We start from the raw sequence: 22,175 nt of genomic DNA on the forward strand, positions 1-22,175 counted from the left end.
GGACTCCTAAACTCGTTCTCTGTATTCTTCCTTCTCCCATGATGGCAAGTTTGGGAGAATGTCTAGCTCTGTGGATGCGTTAACCAACATCGCATATCATGGTGCCACATAAACAACATCAGAGAATCCTCAGGGGAGGGGGTGTCACATCTCAGCACAGAGGGGGACACCACGGCATGCGATGCTATTCACCCACACCTCCTTTTCTATGTTCTCCCCTGTACAGACGAGGCTAGAAGCCTGGGAACTTGATTGCCCTCGCCAGCAGGGTTCTGCTAAGGGGCCACCCATGGAAGGCACTCGTGGGAGGCTAGGCTAGGAGGGAGGCAGAAGCCATTGTGTTCTAAGCAGACACAGGTGCACAGGCTCCTGCAGCAGCAGACAGCCCAGAGCCTGCAAAGTCAGCACCAGGGCATGTTCACCTGGGCCGCTGGGGGCTGCAGCCGCTTCCCCTCAGTTCCCCATCGCTGGGCAGTTCAGCCTCGCTCCCGTTTGCCCCTTTGTCCTGTGAACAATTTCATAACCTAAATCCCTATACTGAATTCTCTGTTTGAAATATCTAGAGCGGTTTGCTTTCCAGATTGATGGACTAGCCCAATATTAAAATTACCTTTCAGCTTCCATCAGGTATGGGTTGTGACCGAGACCCAGACAGCATCTGTCAGTAAGTCTAACGGAGGCAGTTTTTTCCAGAAGCAGTGGAAGAGACTGCTGGCTGGTTTGTTTTTTCCAGTTAAACAGCAGGTGAATTCTGTAACTGGCTTTGAAAGGGCCAGTTTTATGGACAACACCTGTCTTAACACTAGAATCACACATAGGAAGATGAGATACACCCACCGTGACGGGCACACGGGAACTGAAACTGAGCTGCGGAAACACAAACCTCCCTGTACCACTTACCTAATACACACACAGAACATACATCTAAACAACTGAAAAACAGAAAGCAAAATGGCATGCACTAACAAAACGTTAACGTTCTTTTCTTGCCGAGTGTACATACAGCTGAATCCACACCATGAAGATGCTCACTGGAGGAATTCCATGGCGGTCCAGTGGCTGGGATTCTGTGCTTTCATTGCCCAGGGCCTGGGTTCAGTAAGTGGTCAGGAAACTAAGACCCCAAAAGTTGCACGGTGCAGCCAAAAAAAATAAAGAAAGAGAGAAAATGTTCTTCAGACGTAACTGCCTTGTTGACATTAGAAAGATCTGGGACCCTGCTGTTTTGCGAAAACCATTCAAAAGCAAAGTGCTAGTCACTCAGTCGTGTCTGACTCTGCAATCCCATAGACTGTAGCCCGCCAGGCTCCTCTGTCCATGGGATTTCCTAGGCAAGAAACTGGAGTGGGTTGCCATTCCCTTCTCCAGGGGATCTTCTTGACACAATGGCACAGAAATATTAAATCAACCCATACACTCACCTTTCTTTTCACATTCAGATAGACTTGAATATGAAATGTGAAACAATGTTTAAATGTCCAGAATGTAAGTTACCATTTTCAGACCCTTCTTTAGTAAAATCAATAGTGAAAATATCTTTATTGACATCTATAAATAAAACCAAACCTAGAAAAATGGACAAGAGAGAGTAACAGTTGCTTAACTTTTTTCATCTCTGTCTTCTCCCTCACTGTCGTCATCATCATAATAAAAGATGTCTCGAAACAGGAAGACAGGCTTAGGGGCTGCTGGAGCCTGGATCTCAGTCCCTTTTTTCTCCATCTTCTTCTCCAACTTCTCTTTAAGCAGCGGGAGACTAGTCTCATAAAGGTAGTCTATGATCTCTAAAGAAAAGAGATTGAATCTTGAGATGGTCTGACAATGCCTCTTTTCAAAGTCAAGGACAGAGGGTACTTACGATGACAATGTATCGCTCCTGGCTTTACTGTGTGCCAAGACCCAGCTCTTACTGGTTCACTCACAGCCCCTCGTCCAACCCGCTAAAAACTCCTATGACGGGGTAGGCACTATTGTTCACCCGTTTTTCAAATGAGGCATAAAGACATTATGTAACTTGCCCGAAGTCATGGAGTCAGGAGGGTAAAGTCAGATTCAAGCCCAGGAAGCGGGGTCTGCTGAATGCAGGAAGCATTCGTCACACACTACAAAGCAGAGCATCACTCAAGCCAGCAGCTCCCAAACGCTGACGCTGGGCAGGGTACCGGCGACTCTGCTGTGAGTTTGTTAGAGAACAACCTTGCCTGTGGACCCAGCCCAGACACGAGGATGCACCGTATCTGCGGTAAAGCCCAGGGTACGTCCCCTACATAGGAAGCCTCAAGCTGAGAACTTCCAAGATACGAGTATGTGTTTGCACCTCCAATTACGTGCGTCAGTTCGCGTGTCTGGTGTGCCCTGTCGCAGGGGCGCATCCCCTACAGGTGGCTCTGCTTTGTGTACTTTACACACACTGCTTACTCTCCTGGTCCAGGTTTGAGAATTACATGTGGAAATCACTCACAAAAGGCTTCAGAGAAAGAGCTGGGCGCATCCAGTTGTCTGTGAAACAGTGTGTGTGCAGGCATGTGGTGTGAGCGTGTGTATGTGAGCGTAAGGTGTGTGCAACCCAGGATCACTCACGGTTACATGTCAAGTGCTTGCCAAGTGCCCGGCACCCTGGTGACCACATTTTACAAGTCTGTTAGCTCTTCTAGTACATTCAAAAAAAGATGGGGTTGCATGCGTGTGTGTTCATTTGCTCGGTTGTGTCTGACTCTCTGCGACCCCATGGACTGTAGCTTGCTAGGCTCCTCTGTCTAGGCTCCTCTGTCCGTGTGATTTTCCAGGCAAGAATACTGGAACTGGTTGCCCTTTCCTTCTCCAGGGGATCTTCGCTACCCAAGGATTGAACCAATGTCTCCTGCATTGGCAGGCAGGTTCTGTACCACTGAGCTGCCAGAGAAGTCCCAGGCAGGGGTTATAATTTGTCAGTTTTCACATTTGAAAAATCCGAGGTTCCCAGAAGTCACCTGCCCAAGGTCACACGACCAATGTGTGCCCACATGTGCTGTTTTTAACTATTCAAATACTGAAAACACTGACCTGGGAAAGTCTTCTTCTGCCAAAAGGGAACGCAGGTAGCTTTTAGTTTATAAAATTTAGTCTGGACGTAAGATGGGGGAACATCCCTTTAGAAAGGAAAAGGTGTAAAAAAGTTAGTGGCAGTTCAAAATAACTCATTCCAGTCCTGTGTACTAAACGCGCTGATTAAGGAAGGGGTGGTTTACAGACACAAGTAGCTTTCTTAATCCTCGTGTCTGCACATGTGTGAGAAAAATGAGACATGTGAAAAGCTACTGTCCACGTAAACACACACATACGAAAGGAAGCAAAACAGCAGTGCAGTAAGATGAATTCTGTCCAAACTAGAATAAACTACCAGAAAGGAAGACAAGCTGCGATACCAGTGTGCACGGGCTGATGCTTACGCGTCCCCAGCCTGGCTCTCTGCTTGCCACAGAGCAGCCACGAGCCTCACCACCGCTCTGCGAGGGGGCTCCGACTCTGAGCCCTCACTTTGGAGATGGGGAAACCGAGGCACAGAGAGCCAGCCAAGGTTTTAGAGCTGTGAAGGGCAAGGCCTGGAACGTCGCTTGGGTCCATTCCAAATTCTATACTTTTTTGGCTATCAGATAGATTTTTTTTAAATTGAAGTTAATTTATAATATTACGTTTCAAGTGTGCAGCAAAGTGATTCAGTCACACACAGTCCACACATTCTTTCCTCAGATTTTTCCCATTATAGATTAGTATAGGATACTGAGTATAGTTCCCTGTGCTATACAGTAGGTCCTTGTCGTTTATTTTATATAGTTGTATATATATGTTAATCCCACCTCCTAATTCATCCCCTCACCCCTTCCCATTCCCCTTTGGTAACCATAAATCTGTTTTCTATGTCCACGAGTCCATTTCTGTTCATAAGTAAGTTCATTTGTATCATTCTTTTAGATTCCACATGTACGTGATATCACATGATATGTGTCTTTGACTTATTGCAGTTAACTATGATAATCTCTAGGTCCATCTATGTGGCTACAAATGGCATTATTCACAAGTCCTACAGTCTTTACTACAGTTAGGATAACTATATATTTGTCACAATGCAAAGGCAGGTATCTGGATTTTTAATTTTGCAAAGCTAAAGAAAGTGGACACTTATGGTGTGCTGGTGAATCAAATTCATTTTCCACTTACAATAGGCAGGATGGAAACAACCAAATCTTAAAAACTTTTTTTAATTGAAAATTCACTAATGTCACTTCCTGGGCATGTGAAAGTGAAAGTCGCTCAGTTGTGTCCAGCTCTTTGCGACCCCACAGACTATATAGTCTGAGGAATTCTCCAGGCCAGAATACTGGAGTGGGTAGCCTTTCCCTTCTCCAGGGGATCTTCCCAAACCCAGGGACTGAACCCAGGTCTCCCAAATTGCAGGTGGACTCTTTACCAGCTGAGCCACAAAGGAAGCCCTCCTGGGCATGTCTTCCCCTTTAAACCATAGAAGTGTGACATATTTGTTTTGACAATTAGCTAATCTAGATGTTATATGATTAGTGGGAATAATTTGATCTGCTACACACGTGGAAGACAGCTGGGCTCTTTATACCTCTTTGCGGCAGCGGCGGCGCGCCGAGCACACACTATGCACCACGCACTGTCCCCTTCAGTCCTGATTACGGACACGTTCAACCACCCCGCAAACGAGGAACGGTGGCGCGGAGACCAGCGAGGGGACCGCCTGACGAAGGCCAGCTAAATACCGAGCAGAGTTCCGGGACTTGACGCCCAGTCTGTCTGACTGCAGAGGCCAAGTTCTAGGCCATCTGGAAAACCTTCCTTCTTCCCACGGTGCCCTGTGCCAGACTGCTCTGCAGATCAAAGCTTGGGCTTCAAGAAGTAACATTTTCAAATGAAGTGGGTGTTACATCTCATTAGGCAGGGATGCTGTCTTTAAAATCCTGCCTAAATAATTCATGAGGGAGGCTTCAAGAACCTGAGGAGACCAAACTTTCAATTTAGTTATTTTCACTGTTTTAATTTATTATTAAAACTTTGAGAACGTTCTACTTCCAACAGTATTTGACTGGATGCCATGATGTCTATTTTATAGCTTTGAGATTCCTAAATCTCTTTTTTCTTCTTTTTAATCTTTTGGCCATGCTGCACAGCATGTAGGATCTTAGTTCCCCGACCAAGGATCAAACCCACACCCGAGGTCTGGCATTGGCAGTGTGGACTCTTAACCACTGCACCTCTAGGGAAGTCCTGAGATTTCTAAATCTTAACCAGAACATTCAATATTTAAGTATATAATTCTACCTAAAATCACTAAAAATCCACTTTAAGAAATGTGATTTGAGGCAATGTTGCAAGATACCCAAACACCTATTGGAAAAGTCAGGGTTTTTCAAAAGTGGTTTGATATGGCAAAGGGAGAGATGTGTCCACATGAATACTTCCTGGGGTGGGAGTTGGTGGGGTGCACGGCAGGATCTCCTTCCTTCAAAGCCCCTGACACCTCCCCCTTAGGGACCCACCAGCTGAAGAGCAGATGGCGTGCTGCTGAGATGAGCGAGAAGGAAAGGAAAGGGTTTGGAAGCATGGGCGCGTGTGGCTCTTGCCAGGGCCTGCCGCTGCATGATTCCAACGGCAAGTAAAAGCCAGCAGCCAAACCGACTGTGCTCTGTCCGTAATCCTCAGATGTGAATAAGCGACCACTACACCTTATGTTTGAGGCTCCAATCCTTTGGCCACCTGATGCGAAGAACTGACTCATCTGAAAAGACCCTGATGCTGGGAAAGACTGAAGGTGGGAGGAGAAGGGGACGACAGAGGATGAGACGGTTGGATGGCATCACCGACTCAATGGACATGAGTTTGGGTCAACTCCGGGAGTTGGTGATGGACAGGGAGGCCTGGCCTGCTGCAGTCCACGGGGCTGCAAAGAGTCAGACAGGACTGAGCTACTGAAGTGGACTGATGCTTTATGGACTATGCTTTGTCCATAATCCTGAAATATAAATAACTAACCACTAGAGCCAGTTTACACCCTTCCTAATGGATCGATGACAACCTCACGTCAGCAGCCACAGTTCTGAAAGGCAGCCAGGCTGCGGGAGCCCTGCTCCCTGCTCCACCGTTCAAACCTAAAGGCCAGAGGGTCCCTCAACGCTCCGCCTCCCAAAGCCCACCAACCCTGCGCCCCACAGTGCCTGGCAATCTGCTGGGCTTAGAGGCACAGGGCTCTGCCGGCCAGCTCTCCCTGTTGGGCCAGCAGCGGCTTCAGACCTTAGGAGGGGTGGCCTCTCCTTCACTGGCTGAAAATGCAAGGACCGTAGCAACAAAGGCAGAGAGTGACAGCGGATGAGAGTGAGATGGCACTCCTCAGGTGAGAGATGCAAATGATCAGCACAGCGAGGCCCCGAGAGGAAGAGGAACCTGAGGGGGTCTCAAAATAGCTCCCCGCAGCCGTTTCCTACCACCAGGAGAGAAACTGTCACTTTTCTGCAAGGGGAAATGAGGCAGAGTCCAGGGGTCCATGTCAGAACCACAGGCCTCAGGACAAGGTGGGACCTGGTGACAGAGACACAGCCCCGCCCCTGAGGGATTCCTATGTAAAATACAAAACGCAAATCTAGCCGTGAGGGAGCCTCCGACAAGCTTCAGCTGAGGCAAGTTCTACAGGACGACTAGCCTGCATTCTCCCACAGTTTCAACGTCAATGAAGACAAAGGCGTTAACAGATACCTGCTGCTGTGTATAAAACAAACAAACAGCAAGGACCTAGTGCACAGCCCAGGGAACTACATTCAACACCTTGTAATAATGGAACAGAATGTGAAGGACTTCCCTGGTGGCCCAGTGGTGAAGAACCTGCCTTCCGATGCAGGGGGTGTGGGTTCGATCCCTGGTCAGAGGACTAAGATCCCATGTGCGGAGGGGCAGTGCCACAACAAAGGCTCAGTGTAGCCAAAATAAATACAATTTTTTTTTTTTAATGGAAAAGAATCTGAAAATACACACACACACACACACACACACACAAAATTGAATCGCTTTGTTGTACGTGTGAAACAAATCAACGACACTGCAACGATAAAAAGAAGGAAACACAGAGGCAGAAGAATTCTGCGGATTAGATGACGCTAAGGAGACAGATCCTGGGTTGGATCCTAAGACGGGGGAATGTGCTTCGAAGGGATTTCTGGGACAACGGGTGAAATCCGCACGGGGCCGTGTGTTAGAGAAGAACACTGCAGCCACGCAGACGCCCTGGGCGTGATCACTGTGCTGGCAGATGCAGGGTAACATCCTTGCTGAGGACACGTCGGCCACCACTAACTCTCAAGTGGTTGATGGAAACAATTCTATTCCCTTGGAACGGGGAGCAGGAGGGGGACAGGGACGGAGGGATGACAGAGCCAACGCGGCAGATGGAAGGAGGCTGGTGATGGGTGAGGGCCACGTGGGGTCCTCCTGCCAGTCGTAACTGGTGAGTTCTTTAGGAGACTCTACACACATTTCATTCACTCTTCGCAGGTGTCCTGGGGGTGGAGATGGGGGCTGGAGTAGAGGGAGGGTTGGTATGATTAACCTGGTCTAGTACTAAGGGGGGCAGGGGCGGTTCACCAATACATTTTATAAGGTTCATAAATATAATTTATAAGGTGAGTAACATAAGCGGCGCAAATTTCAGTCCTGTTCTTTTAAGTCTGATAGCCCGTCATTTATTAGAAGTCATCTCTTATCTTTTCACTAGCTTAATATCAAACAAATGGCCTTACCCTATGATGCTAGCAAGATCTTCCCAGTCTATTTCATTAACATCTTGCACATTTATTTCGTACAACCTATGAGAAAAAAATAAAAATTAGGTTTTCAAGCCAAAATTCAGCATGATGGCCATCTTCGTGGACTCACAGAATATTAAGAGCTGGAAGGCCTCAGCGTGTCCACCTCTGTTCCAGCTCCCTGTGTTACCCAGGCCCAGTGGGTAACACAGGCAGGCAAACCCAAGGTTAGCCCAAGGTCATGGGGTACATGAACTCCAGACCAAAAAGCTTCCTGTCCTCCTCCTGAGCCCTGTGCACCTCCCACCAAGCCATGTCGCCTCCTCACGGTAAAAAACATCAACTTCACAGTTAATGTTCAACATCCTGTGATAAACCGTCATGGAAAAGAATGAAATATGAAAAAGTATACTGTATATATAGAAATACACATATATATGTATAACTAAGTCACTTTGCTGTACAGCAGAAATTAAATCAACTGAAGACTTCCCTGGTGACTCAGACGGTAAAGCGTCTGCCTACAATGTGGGAGACCCGGGTTCAATCCTTGGGTTGGGAAGATCTCCTGGAGAAGGAAATGGCAATCCACTCCAGTATTCTTGCCTGGAAAATCCCATGGACGGAGAAGCCTGGTGGGCTATAGTCCAAGGGGTCACAAAGAGTCGGACATGACTGAGTGACTTCACTTTCACTTTCCTTTCATACTTCAATTAAAAAAAACAAACCCAAGTTCACCATTCAACGCAGACACACAGGAGTGGTGACTGTGTGCTTAGCACTGACTATGTGACAGACACCGGGTTAAGGCCTTGCACCCGTGAATCCACTCGCCCTCGACACTATCTGCTGAAGCTGGGGGGACTGTGTCTATTCTGCACACCAGGAGACGGACTGAGAGCTCGGGTCATTGTGGGACCACCCACACGATGTACCCTCACTGGAACCCAGGCCTGCCTCACTTGAGAGGTGCTCCTTGTCTCTGCTAGTCCCTCTGGTAGAGAAATAAAGGGGGGGGTGGGCATCCCCAGCCAGGCCAGGGTGGAGAATGAAGAAGCCCACCGAGGAAGGAGCAGCAGCATTCCTGACAGAGAACAGGATGAAGGGTGCCCAGAATCCAGAGGCTTCTTCTGCTCTTCGGCGCCCCTCCTTTGACACAAGCCCAGGTCCCTTAGACCCACAGGCTTGGCTAACTACTCTTTGCCTAGAGGGAAAAAGGAGTAAAACAGTGTTGCTGACTATTTCTGTACCTTTCGATCAGATTGATCTTGGCCTGCAGAGCGTTCACTCCTCGGTACACGTCCCGACCATTCGTCATCCTCTTGGTTAGAATTTCCGTCCTGTATTAACAGAAAAACAGTTTACTTTCAGGGTAAAGTTTCCATTAAAATGTCCTTTGTTTTCCTCATTGAAATTGTCCTTATTCAGGTTGTTGTTCAGGCTGTAAGGTGGTATCTCAGTGGTGCTTCCTCCAGGATGAAAGTACCTACGTTCCATAAGGAAGGCTGAGCACTGAAGATTCGATGCTTTTGAACTGTGACACTGGAGAAGACTCTTGAGAGTCCCTTGGACAGCCAGGAGATCAAACCAGTCAATCCTAAAGGAAATCAACCCTGAATATTCATTAGAAGGACTGATGCTGAAGCTCCAATTTGGTCACCTGATTGGAAGAGCTGACTCACTGGAAAAGACCCTGATGCTGGGAAAGATTGAGGGCAGGAGAAGGGGGTGACAGAGCATGAGACAGTGGGATGGTATCACAAACTCAATGGACACAAGTCTGAGAAAACCCTGGGAGATAGTGGAGGGCAGAGGAAACCAGTGTGCCACAGTCCATGGGGTTGCACAGACAGACATGACTTAGCGAACAACAACCAAGTTCCAAGGCATCATACACTCCAGCACTGAAGCAGCCCCCCAGCCTGGGCTCACCTCCCCTCAAGTATAGAGAAAATTAAAGAAATATTTGGAAAAATTAAAAAAAACAGTTGTCCTTATTGTTTTTTTAATTTCTACTACTTTCTAACTTGTGCAACCCATCACTGCTAGCATTTACCACGATCAAGAATATACTTGTTTTTAAGTGGGAAAGTACAAATAAATTGATAGAAAGCTGTTGATTATTTATTGAAATTAGATGATGGATACAAGGAGTTCTAAGTTAGTGTGTCATAAAATTTTAATGATAAAACAGTTAAACAAAGGAAGAAAGAAAAAAGAAGCCTGCTTGCTGGTGCTAAAGGGTGCTGTGTAGACTCAATTTATTTTTGATTGCTTATAGAACAGGGACATGGGTGTTATTACCTTTGAGCTGTTGAAATACCAAATAAGAGACATTGAGTAAAGTGATAAATGATTCAATGATTCTTGTAAGGCTCAAAGCTCATGGCTGAGGAAAAGGGTTCCCTGGAGTTCCTAATGAGAGCAGGAACCTAATTAAAAATATTTAAAGAGTGCTTCTCTTAAAGAGTGAAATTTGTCACAATCGGATGGACAGGTCACAAGCTGTGACATCTGCTTTCCTGAGAAGGAAGATGCATGACACACTCACAGAAACCGACACTTCGTGGTCGGCTGCCCACGTCCCTGGTTCTGAAATGTACCACCTGATGCCACTTCAGTGTTTCGTGAAGTAAATCAACGTTCAGTGTTCCAGTTTTCTACATTTTCTTCCAATTAAAAAAGACGCCCTGCCTTTATTTAGTTCCGCTGATTCTGAGGCGTGGCTCTCCTGGTCGTTTCTCTTCTAAGACACTGACGTCTCATCTCTAAGGCTTATCACCCACTCTTTTTCTTGGCCGCATGACTTGCAGGATCATAGCTCCCCGAGCGGGGATAAAACCCAGGCCTGACCCAGTAAAGGCATGCGGTCCTAACCACAGGACACCAGGGAAGTCTCACTGCTTTTCTTTGGCCACAACCTGCAGCACGCGGAACTTCGATCAGCAATCGAACCTTCGCCCCCTGCAGTGGAAGTGCAGACTGAAACCAGTGGACAGCCAGGGAAGTCCTCCCACTTCTTCAAGTCTAAGTTACCAGAGGTAGAAAGGTCTCTGATTCCTCCACAGTACCTGTTTCCCCACCTAAAACATTATCTGTTCTTTGGAGTTTATGTCCTGAGGACAGTCTTCTAGAAAAAAAATAAGTACCCTACAGCAGAGCTGCCAGGTACACAGTATAATCCAGGAGTTTGCTTTTAATGCACAACATGCCCACTCTGGAGTCCATCCTTCTTCAATAGTCAAGTCGATGGAGCCCCCTTTGTGTAGGAGGCCTGGGGCGTGAGCTCAGGACCACTGCTATGTTGCAGCTCGAAGTTCAGCTCAGAGCCTTTGCAGGCCCGGGAAACACTACCCCAGGCAAAGACTGTGCGGCCAGAGCCAGACTGAAACCACTTCTACCGATGCACCTAAACGCCTTCCAGGACGAACGTATGGCCGCCCTGCTTCGGCGAAGGAGTCTGAATGAGAAAGAGAAAGTCAAAGTCAAAGTCAAAAAAACAAAGAAAGCAAAAATAAGGAGGGAGAGCTATTTCTGATCATTAGGCTTGTGATTTCTCTCCTGAATGTTAGTTTTGTACTTTTTTTTTCATGCTATAAATAGGTAACAGCCTTGTTTTATGAAGAAAGGGACAGAGTGAAAAAACCAGAAGTCAATACAATATTCAATAATATTGAATACAATATTCAATATTAAGAAGATTCAAGTTCTATTTACAAAGCAGACATAGAAAACAAAGTTTTGGTAACCAGAGGGTCAGCGGGGGAGGGACAGATTAGGAGACGGGGAGCAGCAGATACAAACTCCCAGATGTGAAACAGACACACCAGGTACAAGCACAGGGAACTGGACTCAAGTGTCTCGTAAATGCTGGAAAAGAGAATGAAAAATTCTCTCCATACAACTGAATCACTTAGCTATATCTCTGAAACTAATACAACACTGTAAATCAAGTATACTTCAATTAGAATAATAAAAAGAATTTAAAAGGTTCAAGTTATTTATGAAGTAGCCACACGATGAATCAGGGTTGGCTAAGTGCCACCTTACATCAGACACTGACATCGAAGTTGCTGGAGCCGAGGATCGGAGAGGATTCCTCTTGGCCTGCAAGGCTTTCCGCGTGGTAAGTAGTTACAGGTATTCTTAGGGACCTCCCCAGCCCACCCACTCACTAGAAACTGCCGAGAAGGGGGAGGTCGGCACCTTGTTGAGATTTAGGTAAGAAGCCTCAAACTTACCACTTACTTTTACACTGCATCCAATTCCTGGTTTCCACTCTAGCCTCCACTTCTACCCAGGATATGCCTTTGTAGAGCTTCTCCCGAACAATCGACAGGCGGCCTTCAGGGTTCAGCTGCAGTTTAGAATCCATCTCGTTTAGCTCCTGGGGAGACATTTTCTTCAGAATCACTTCTTCAACAGCCTTGATTAGTTTCTGGGTTTCCGTCTTGCTCCAGGCACCATGATTAATTTCTGTTGACATAAAAGGATGGTCTTCAAGCTGCTAATCTATTTGCTTTCAAACACAGTATTAAAAACACGACGAGAATGATGGAGATGTGTCACTGGACATCAGTCCAAACCCACAGAGGGGACAATAGCTAGAGAGGTTCCTATCGTCGACTGTGGACTCTGGGGGGGTTGAGACGTGCCACCGTCGGTTCATGGACTGTACACATGGGCCACTCTGCTGGGGGGCTGCTGATGGTGGGGGAGGCTGTGCGTGTGAGGGGTGGGGGCATACAGGAAATCTCTGTACCATCCTCTCGCTTTAACCGTGACCCCAAAACTGCTCTGGAAGAAGAAAGTCTTTAGAAACAAAAAGATAATCAGCCACTTTCCAAAAGATAGCGGGCAACATTTGAATCACAAAACAGTTTACATGCAAATCAAGGCGAAACTACTAAAGCGCCCACGGATTCTTTTTAAGAACCAAGGGTATGTATACATGCACATGCGTGCACACACGTACAACCAATGGCCAAAACCAAAACCAAAAACCCCTTTCTTAAAGCAATCTATTTTTTGTTTTTAACTTTGCAAAAGCCATTCTTTCTGTTTCTAGGAGTAATCTCTCCTGCAGGCAGTTGTGAATTCCCTAAACATTTGGTGGGGAAGAAAGCAACCAAAGGTCTTCCATGTTATATGCGTAACTCCCCACAAGAGTTCCTGGAGCAGAGTGCACGGCGCAGCGAGGCTACTGCAGCACGTGACGATGAAGGCATCTGAGAACCTCGACAGCCAATCACCGCTGCAGGCGCCAGAGCACCCACAGTTCACCCTTCTTGTCTAGCTGCTCACATGCTAAGGACGAGGCCGCAAACTGGCAGGCTACACCTATCTTTGATTTGGCCACAGTGTTACTGTTACTATTTCCCCAGTAACAATTAGGATGAATACTTAAAAGTCAAGAGAGTCCCAAGGATAAAAAGGTAAAATTCCCAAAAGATATTTTGATTTCACATGTGCACGCAAATTCAGATGTTTGCTTTACTTCCTGGAAACTGGCAGAATTGGCCACGCTAAGGCTTGGCTGGCACTGGGGGCACAGAAGGCCTGGTCTCCAACCCTCTCGGGGTCTACTGCATGCAGACATGCAGACACCTGGCTGGAACCCACTGCCCCGTTCTGCCTGCAGGGCGGGAGATTGGCCATCACCCCATGAAACTCTCTGCATTGATGCAACTGAATCACGCTGGAATGACATCACACTCATGTTCAGCTCCACCTTCAAATATTTACTGGAAACCCAACGCTGATTTAGCCTCTGGGCTGATGCCAACACCCACTAAGGACTGCCTTCTTAAAGCTAACTGGGGATTTTTTTTAATGTGGAGAGTACAACCAAGGCAGCTTTCAATGAAAGAGGAGGAAAAGAGACAGGCGATGGCTGACACTGGGAAACACCCACACCCAACAGGCCCTCCCTGCGACGGCCTCAGGGCCACCTCGGGGAACAGACCTTGGCGGGCCCGGCTCTCCTGTCCACTGGCTTCCTCGGGTTTCGGTTTATCTGGCAGTTAGTCAGGCTGAAAGCTACTGAACTGAGTTCAGTGCAACACAGAAATCAGTCTGGGGAGTAAGGGTTGTGTGGTTTCAACCATGCCCATGAAGAAATGAATTGGTCAGGGAATGGCTGAAACAGTGATGGCTCTCTCAGCAGACAGGTGGGCAGTGATGCCTGGACCCTGGGCCATTCTGGGCTGGGCTGTTCACCCGGGTGGGCACCAGGGACCACAACTTACGACCGTTGATCTGGGAGAACTTCAGGGCCACAGAGAGGCTGCTTCGAGACACCATCTCGCCAATCTTCTTCCAGTCGTTCCCGTGCAGGGACTGGTATATCTTCAACTTCTCGGTATCTCCTTTGCTGTACCTAAGAGGAAGAGAAAACAGGTCACAGCTGAGCAGGAACCATGAGCTTAAAGCCTGTATCCTCACTGGGCACTCTGCGGTGCTGGAAGCGGCTGAGTGGGGTGGACCATCAGGATACCAGCTCCCAGGATCCAGAGCCCTGCCCCTTCCTGCCTTGGCATCTCACCCGTGACAGTGAAGTAAAAGTCACTCAGCTGTGTCTGACTCTTTGTGACCCCATGGACTGTACAGTCCATGGAATTCTCCAGGCCAGAATACTGGAGTGGGTAGCCTTTCCCTCCTCCAGGGGATCTTCCCAACCCAGGGATTGAACCCAGGTCTCTCACACTGCAGGTGGAGTCTTTACCAGCTGAGCCATAAGGGAAGCCCATCTCACCTGTGGGCATCCTATAAATTGGTCACCACAGTCCCTGGCCAGAGGCCTGGCTCACTTACGCAGAGGCCAGGGCAGATGGATCTCACTATTCTCCAGCCAGACCCATAAAGGTTCCAAACAATAAAACCTGGACTTTTTGACTATGCCTGCAAAGGCCAGCGCTCTCCATGGTTCAGTTTCACCAGTCACCTCGGCCTCTAGACCTGCGATGGGAAGCCCTCCTCTCCCTTCCACTTGACCCCCTGGAAAGCTCCTGCTGGCTCTTCAGATGCAGTTGAAATGGTGCGTCTTCAGTGAGGCTTTCCTGACCGTCAGGGCTGGCGGTGCCCTGCTATCCCATTACTGCCCCTGTCACTACTTCCAACTGCGTGCTGTGGCTCCCTGGTTTGCCTGACCTTCCCCCACGCCACCACTGGCCAATGGAAATGTTGTCTGAGTCAACTGTGTCACTTAGAAATATCTAGGGATTGTGTGAAAATTACTTCTATTTGTTTTTAGATGAGTTAATTTAATAACACATTTTATTTAACCCAATGTATTAAAATTTGAGTAAACTCCGGGACTTGGTGATGGACAGTGAGGCCTGGCGTGCCGCAGTCCATGGGGTAGCAAACAGTCGGACACGACTGAGTGACTGAACTGAACTGAACTGAATGTATTAAACCTGCAGCCATTTCAACATGTAATCAGAACCTCAAAGTATGAATAAGGGGGCTTCCCTTGTGGCTCAGCGGGTAAAGAATTTGCCTGTAATGCAGGAGATCTGGGTTCGATCCCTGGGTTGGGAAGATCCCCTGGAGAAGGGAAGGCTGCCCACTCCAGTGTTCTGGCCTGGAGAATTCCACGCACTAGGATGCAGAGAGTCGGACGTGACTGAGTGACCTTCACTTCACTTCTGCTCCACACTAGGCCTTCTAAATCCAGTATTTTATTCTTCAGAACGGCAAGGCTTGGACTAACTACGGCCTGAGTGCTCTACGCCGTGTGAGGGTGGTGGTCCCGAGACGGGCAGCACAGCTCTGCAGGGGACGTCCTTGGAGGGCGGGGCCCCTGGGGACTTTCTGCGCTGTGGTACCCATGGTGCTTGACACATAATAGACACTCAATAAAGACACGACAGGTGGCTTAGCACAAATCTGTCAGTTTAAGGAAGTTAAGGTTTATGAACCCCACATAAAAGCAAAGATATTCAAGAAAAGAACTAAAATGCACTATAAAGAGATTTTTGAGATCAAACACCTAAAATGTTTAAGTGAAGAAAAAGCCATCTTTATGACATTCTACAATTCCTTCTGGATGGGGTGGGGGAAGTGGTGGGTGATATTATTACTAATATGACATGAAAGCAGCCTTTATAAAATACTAACCATCTCTAGTGATAGTGATCCACAACTATCTCAGGACAGTTAAGATTCCAGCATTCTCAGAAATGTATCTAAAATGCAGAGAATGGTTGAATGGCAATCCTTCACCACTAAGAATCAACCTTTCCAGCAGTCTCCTTCTCAGGGCAGGCAGGGTCTTACTGAGATTTAAAAAATGACTTAAGAGCACCTTTGCAGCCACAGAAAAGAGGTGCCTAGAAACTGAGTGGACAAAAATGAGGAAACAAGTGTTCTGACCTCTGCAGCCCCTTGGAGCCTTTCAATTCTTTGACTTTTGACTTCCTGTGGCTTTCCCACTTAAGAATTCCTTAACCTGTAAAAACATGCTTAGGGTACATGGCCAGCACAACATAAATGTGGCACCAATGAGCTGCATGATCAGAACGACAGATTTCCATCATTCTAAAACCGTCATTCCCACACCTGCTGCTGCTGCTGCTAAGTCGCTTCAGTCGTGTCCGACTCTGTGCGACCCCATAGACAGCAGCCCACCAGGCTCCCCCGTCCCTGGGATTCTCCAGGCAAGAACACTGGAGTGGGTTGCCATTTCCTTCTCCAATGCGTGAAAGTGAAAAGTCAAAGTGAAGTCGCTCAGTCATGTCTGACTCTTAGCGACCCCATAGACTGCAGCCCACCAGGCTCCTCCATCCATAGGATTTCCCAGGCAAGAATACTGGAGTGGGTTGCCATTTCCTTCTCCAATGCGTGAAACTGAAAAGTGAAAGTGAAGTCGTTCAGTCGTGTCTGACTCTTAGCAACCCCATGGACTGCAGCCCACCAGGCTCCTCTGTCCATGGGATTTCCCAGGCAAGAGTACTGGAGTGGGGTGCCACTGCCTTCTCCTCATTCCCACACCTAGGTTACCGCATTTGTCAACACTGATCTAGCAAAAGTGTTCTTTTAAGTCCCACTGAACATGTCATCGCTGGTGAATTTTCTTAAAGTTCTGTCCACAGCTGTGTGACACTGGGACTTGGGGAAGGGTGGGGACAGGTTTCAGTCCGCATGAACACCTTTCCTCTATTTCAGCTTTATTTCTTTCAGCAAAAGTTTCAAAAAAGAAACCAAGGTCATATCTGTGTTAAGATCTGATAACACGTATGTCTTGGTTTAAAATCATGGTGCTAAGGAGGACCTGATGGCCCTGATAGGTTCACACTGTCTGCCTCCTGGAGGTGGGATCAGTGGTTGAGCCCTTGGTGGCTGTCTGGAACCTCATGGGCGGGAGCTGATGCTTTTCTGCTCATCCCTTTGTTCTGAAGCAGAGTGCTTACCTACAACCGAGGCTCAATCTACATTTGTTTTATTTGGAGTGTTAGAAACAGACCATAATTGGGTATTTTATTTAGGAAAAAAAGAAAGGAAAGACTGTCCATCGCCCCATGAAACTCTCTGCACTGATGCAACTGAATCACGCTGGGATGACCTTACTCGTGGCTCAGCTCCACCTTCCAACATTCACCGGAAACCCAAAGTACTGGGCTCTGTGCTGCAGACACGCTGCACTGAGAAGGGGTGTCTGGGCTCCCAAGGAGCTTACAGCTTGGGAGGCCACCAAGAAAACCTCACGAGGAACGGCAAGAGGCAGCACATGGCGAGTGCTAAGATAAAAGCAGAAAGAAAAACTAGGGGTTTAAAAGAGGGATATTGTGGAAGATTAACTCAAGAGGTGACACCTGAAAGGGTCCTTGGAGACACACACATGGCAACACACCTCGTTTCGTACACAAGAATCTTCACCATCTTGTTGTGGACCCTTTGACTTATATTATCACAAAGACCAGAGAAATGTCCTGTTCCCGTTTTTTTCTTACCTGCCTTTGTAATTGTTGACATCGAACATCTTCTTTGCTCGATAATATACGAGTTTCCAGGGCCGGGCAATGCCCTTACCTGAAGCCAGAACAGATGGTGGTCAGAGGGACACCGGGAGTGTGGCAGGGAATGCAGTTGCAATTATAAAAGAAACCCAGGAGAGCCCCTTTTTACTACACGAGCAATCCTAGACCCCAGATGGAGGCTGGGATTTCCTATGGCCTGCAGGAAGCTGTCTTGGGAAGCAGATATATTGATATAAAATCCCATTTCCTTGATGGTCTCTGAAAACTACATGCATAGTATGGAGGCTCTCTGGCTTCTGGTCTACTAAATTCATGAAAAGAACCTCATAAGGCACAGGCACTGAATTAGGAGAAGGGGAGGCTGAGGTGGAGGACACATGCCAGCAGTTCTCTATAAGATAAAACAAAAAACTTTTCCAAGCAAATAAGCTTTTTCCTGCTTTTCCACTCCAGAGATGAAACGGTCCCCCAGCCGGGGCTGACTGTTCTGCTTTCCTTTGTGCATTCCAGACAAAAACCTAAGAAATCCTCCTCTTTAAATACAACAGAGATTTACTATTATTATTATTAATTTGTCTCCACCAGGTCTTAGTCGTGGCGTGGAAATTCTTTCAGTTGCAGCATGTGGGGTCTAGTTCCCTGACCAGGGATCAAACCCAGGTCCCTTGAATTAGGAGCACCGAGTCTCAGCCATTGGACCACCGGGGGAGTCACAAGAGATTTTTTTTTCAGTCCAAACCTATACTGCTTCATGACCTTCTCCGACTTTTCAAGGATACCTCCAGGACGAGGGTCCCAGCTCAAGCACACACATGGCTCTACTTAAAGACCCTGGGAGATGCTGGCACACAGAGGGATGCGCTTTTTGCAGTATATGCAAAAAAAAAAAAATACACAGTACAGGACTGTGAGAGGACCCCAAACTGCAACTGTTACCTAGTAGCAGAGAGTCGGACAGGACTGGGCGTAAGCATGCAGGAAACCCGGAAGCTGATCATTCCTTACAATACCTGTCAACGCGCTAGTGAACACGTTCCAAAGCCCTGGAAGTACAGGCTGGCAGTAAAAGGACTGTTAACACAGCAGCCACCACGCGCTGCTGCAGTGGTGGGCCAGACCCCGCGCTCAGTAATCGCCGTGATCACACATGTAAGGCTGGAAGGCTGTGGAGGCTCAAAGAGCCCCAGGTCTAAACTTACCAATGTGCACTCGGAACGCGTATTTCCTCTTTAAGTCGGTGATCACAGACTTCTCCTCCGGGTATCTGTCTGTGTACAGCAGCTTGTCTGCGTTCTCGATTCCCGTCAGGGACAGGAATTCTTGCACATTCTTCTCCAACTGCTGATTTTCCTTCACGGAAAACTTGCCAAATTTAATAGTGACCCCTAGGATTGGGGGGCGGTTGGGGGGGGGAGAAAAAGGCACCAATGTTAAGTCTTTAGCAACTTATGACACAGTGCCTATCAGCCCCTCCCCTCGGGTCAGGGAGCAGCCCCCGCCTGGGCCCTGGACATCTGCTCCCCTAAAGAGTTCAGCTCAAGCCACTCTGTCCTCCCCAAGTCTCCCCTGGTCATCCTACTCCAGTGTGACCTCTGCTGTGCCATCAATCCCTTCTTATACAGTTACTTTAAAGAAATATTAAGAGTAACATACATTAAAAATTCAAACTATTGAAACAGAAGTTTAAAAGAAGCCCCCTTCACTCTCCTCTGCCACCCAGTCCCCTAAAGCAGTGCTGCCAACTGGCTTGCGCTTACGTGAACACGTATGTGTATTGTGTGTGTGGGCCTTGGGGGATGGAGGGGTCAAGGTCACTGCGACTCACGTTCTATTCCTTGTCATAATTCCAAGCACTCAAGTCTCATTATTAATTACTGCGTTACACAACCTTCCCATTCTTAGACTTAATTTTTGGCCAAGCCACATGGCATGTGGGATCTTAGTTCCTAACCAGGCATTGAACCTGTGCCCCCTGCAGTGGAAGTGAGGAGGCCACTGGACCGCCAAGGAGGTCCCAGACTTATTTTTAAAATCTTTTCATAAAATACACACTAATCAAAATGTCAGCATAAAATACAGAAATAAAATGGGGTCCTTTATAGATACTGCTCAATGAATTGTTCTTCTTGCTTAGTTTGTCTATTTTTTAAAAAACTAATCTTATCAACATGATGAATTCTACAAGGCTAACGCCCCCTTTTACTTTTGTCAGTAACCAGTGGCACCGGGTGTCACACGGCAGACAGTCATGAGTAAATACCACTCACTTGCAGCACGAAGCCCTACACTTGCAGTTCATTCTGAAATCCAATAGGCTTTTTGAGAGGTTCTTGTAACACAGTGAAATCAACGAGGAGACCAAGCCAGGTAATGCTTGAAACCATGGCAACTACCACCAGCTCACCCTCCAATTAACACCCTGGAAATTACATCTCATCAAAGCCGATATTTGATACAAGTATTTTCATTTAATCTCACTGGTGCATCCTTCCCAGCCTCTTAGCCACTTAACCTCTTTCCCCACATCTTAGAGGCTTCATCTGTGTTCACCGGGTTCTTTCAGCCTTGTTCTTCCCTCATCTCCCCTACCAAAACTTGCGTCAAAAAACAGGAAAACCACTGCACTTTATTTTGCTAATTTTATAGCACAGATGATGGTTCTGGAAGGAGATGAAGCTGAAAGCAGCTAAGGGACGCTTCCCGTAAACCTATAAAGCGGAACTTGTGCACCAAGGAGGTCCGGGCAATTTACACACATATTAATAGCGAAGACATCTGACCAACGTTCAGGCTCAGGCCACAAGCTCACCCTGGGCTTTGAACTCTTTAAACCGCCCCAGGTCATCTCGGTACATCCGCTTGATGGTGGTGGCAGCCCTGTCCTTGATGTCCGGGATGAATTCCTGCAGCTGCTTCACTGCAGACTCCAAGTCCACCTCCGGATCTTCGGAATCTCGCGAATCTTCAGATAAGTATTTAGCTACGGAATCTTTAGCCGAATTGCTTTCGTCGTCATTTGTAGGTTCTGACCTATGGAGAAAAACTGGGTTGATTAACCTCGATGGGTCACATGCCCAATGGCTTTCAGACTCTTTTCTTACAATGACTCTCATTTAGACTGTGACAACATTAAAGCTTGCAGGGATCCTGCAGTTGATTCAGTCCACGATGTCTGAACTCTTTAATGTACTGAACAGCTTTACTAACTCGATATGCCTTTGGGGCCGACAAGAAGGTAAACACGCAGCCCTAAGCCCTATTTCCACAAGGTACTGCTTCTTATATTAGTGTTTCTCAACTTTATTGTTTCAGACATTGACTTCCTCATAAACCAGGCCCTCTTCTACGCTCATGGATACTCAAGACACCTCCGGGACTCTTTCAGTGAGTTACGTTCTGTAATAATGGTCATTAATTAGGTAAGTCAATATTTAGGGTCTTCATAGTTACCACTACTTCAGTGCAGTTAACAACGGCTGTATTTTTTCCCCTTTGCAGTATAAAGAAACAGTTTTCTAATTCATCCCCAGAAACTTCCAATCAGCTGTCCAAAGCTAGCTGATATAGTTGACTAAGAAGTCAACTATATCAGCTAGCTGCTCAGACAGGTAACTGAAAAATGAAACTGAAACTGTATTCGCTTGTCTGAGCAAAGGGTCAAGTCTTCACAGGTTCACAGCTCAGTACAAGAACCAGGAGCCCGGAACACTCCTGCCTCATTATGAGTGATCTAAAATGCCCTGATGAGATGACACGGAGGATGATGTGAGCTGGGCCCTAGGCCATTTAAAACTTCTACTTCAAGCCAGGACAATCTTCTAGTCAGCAAAGAGAAGAAAGTCACTGATAAGGAAATGGGGAGGAAACCTGTCCCAAGCGCCCGGAACTCAGATAACGTGGTTTAAGAAAACTCCTGCATTTATTCATCAGCCGGCATATTTAAACGATAACTATGTAAATAACAATATCCAAACTTCTTTTATTTGGGAGAACCCTAATTCAAGTTTTCTTCAGCTCCAGTAACATTCTAAGTCCTCTAATCCTTTCTCCTATCCATGTGCATATAGACAAAGGTAACTTTGGGGTCTTAAAATGCCTTTTAAACTTATGCATAGAATTTCAGAGCCAGAGAGTCAGAGACATAAAGAAGGAACTTAGGGTTGTGGTGGCGGGGCGGGGGAAAGGGGGGAAGATGGGAGGAAGGAATAGTTGCTGGGTTGGGATGGACAAGCACACACTGCTATATTTAAAATGGATAAACAACAAGGACCTACTGCATAGCACAAGCAACTGTGCTCAGTGTTACGTGGCCGCCTGGAGGTGGGGGGCGGGGGAGGGGCGTGTGCAATTTGGGGGAGAACGAATACATGTATATGTAAGGGGTGAGTCCCTTCACTGTTCACCT

General features: G+C 47.2%; 1 protein-coding gene across 3 annotated transcripts in view; it reads right to left on the minus strand.

The window, feature by feature from the left end:
- Positions 1 to 1,522: 1,522 nt before the first annotated feature.
- Positions 1,523 to 22,175, minus strand: part of TTF1 (transcription termination factor 1) — a 28,957-nt gene continuing 8,304 nt past the window's right edge. For 2 of the 3 annotated variants that reach the window (XM_019971052.2, XM_070799494.1), the window contains 9 exons: positions 20,580 to 20,800; positions 18,970 to 19,155; positions 17,744 to 17,822; positions 14,039 to 14,169; positions 12,032 to 12,266; positions 9,041 to 9,130; positions 7,785 to 7,850; positions 3,043 to 3,128; positions 1,523 to 1,784 (listed from right to left, as the gene is read on the minus strand). In XM_019971052.2, the coding sequence (XP_019826611.2) occupies positions 1,600 to 1,784; positions 3,043 to 3,128; positions 7,785 to 7,850; positions 9,041 to 9,130; positions 12,032 to 12,266; positions 14,039 to 14,169; positions 17,744 to 17,822; positions 18,970 to 19,155; positions 20,580 to 20,800 (1,279 nt within the window). In that variant the 3' untranslated portion in view covers positions 1,523 to 1,599. Of the gene's footprint in view, positions 1,785 to 3,042; positions 3,129 to 7,784; positions 7,851 to 9,040; positions 9,131 to 12,031; positions 12,267 to 14,038; positions 14,170 to 17,743; positions 17,823 to 18,969; positions 19,156 to 20,579; positions 20,801 to 22,175 lie in introns of those variants that run through there. The other variant, XR_002181840.2, reaches the window with a different exon arrangement.

Source organism: Bos indicus, chromosome 11, assembly GCF_029378745.1.
Source record: "Bos indicus isolate NIAB-ARS_2022 breed Sahiwal x Tharparkar chromosome 11, NIAB-ARS_B.indTharparkar_mat_pri_1.0, whole genome shotgun sequence".
Classification (NCBI taxonomy): Eukaryota; Metazoa; Chordata; class Mammalia; order Artiodactyla; family Bovidae; genus Bos; species Bos indicus.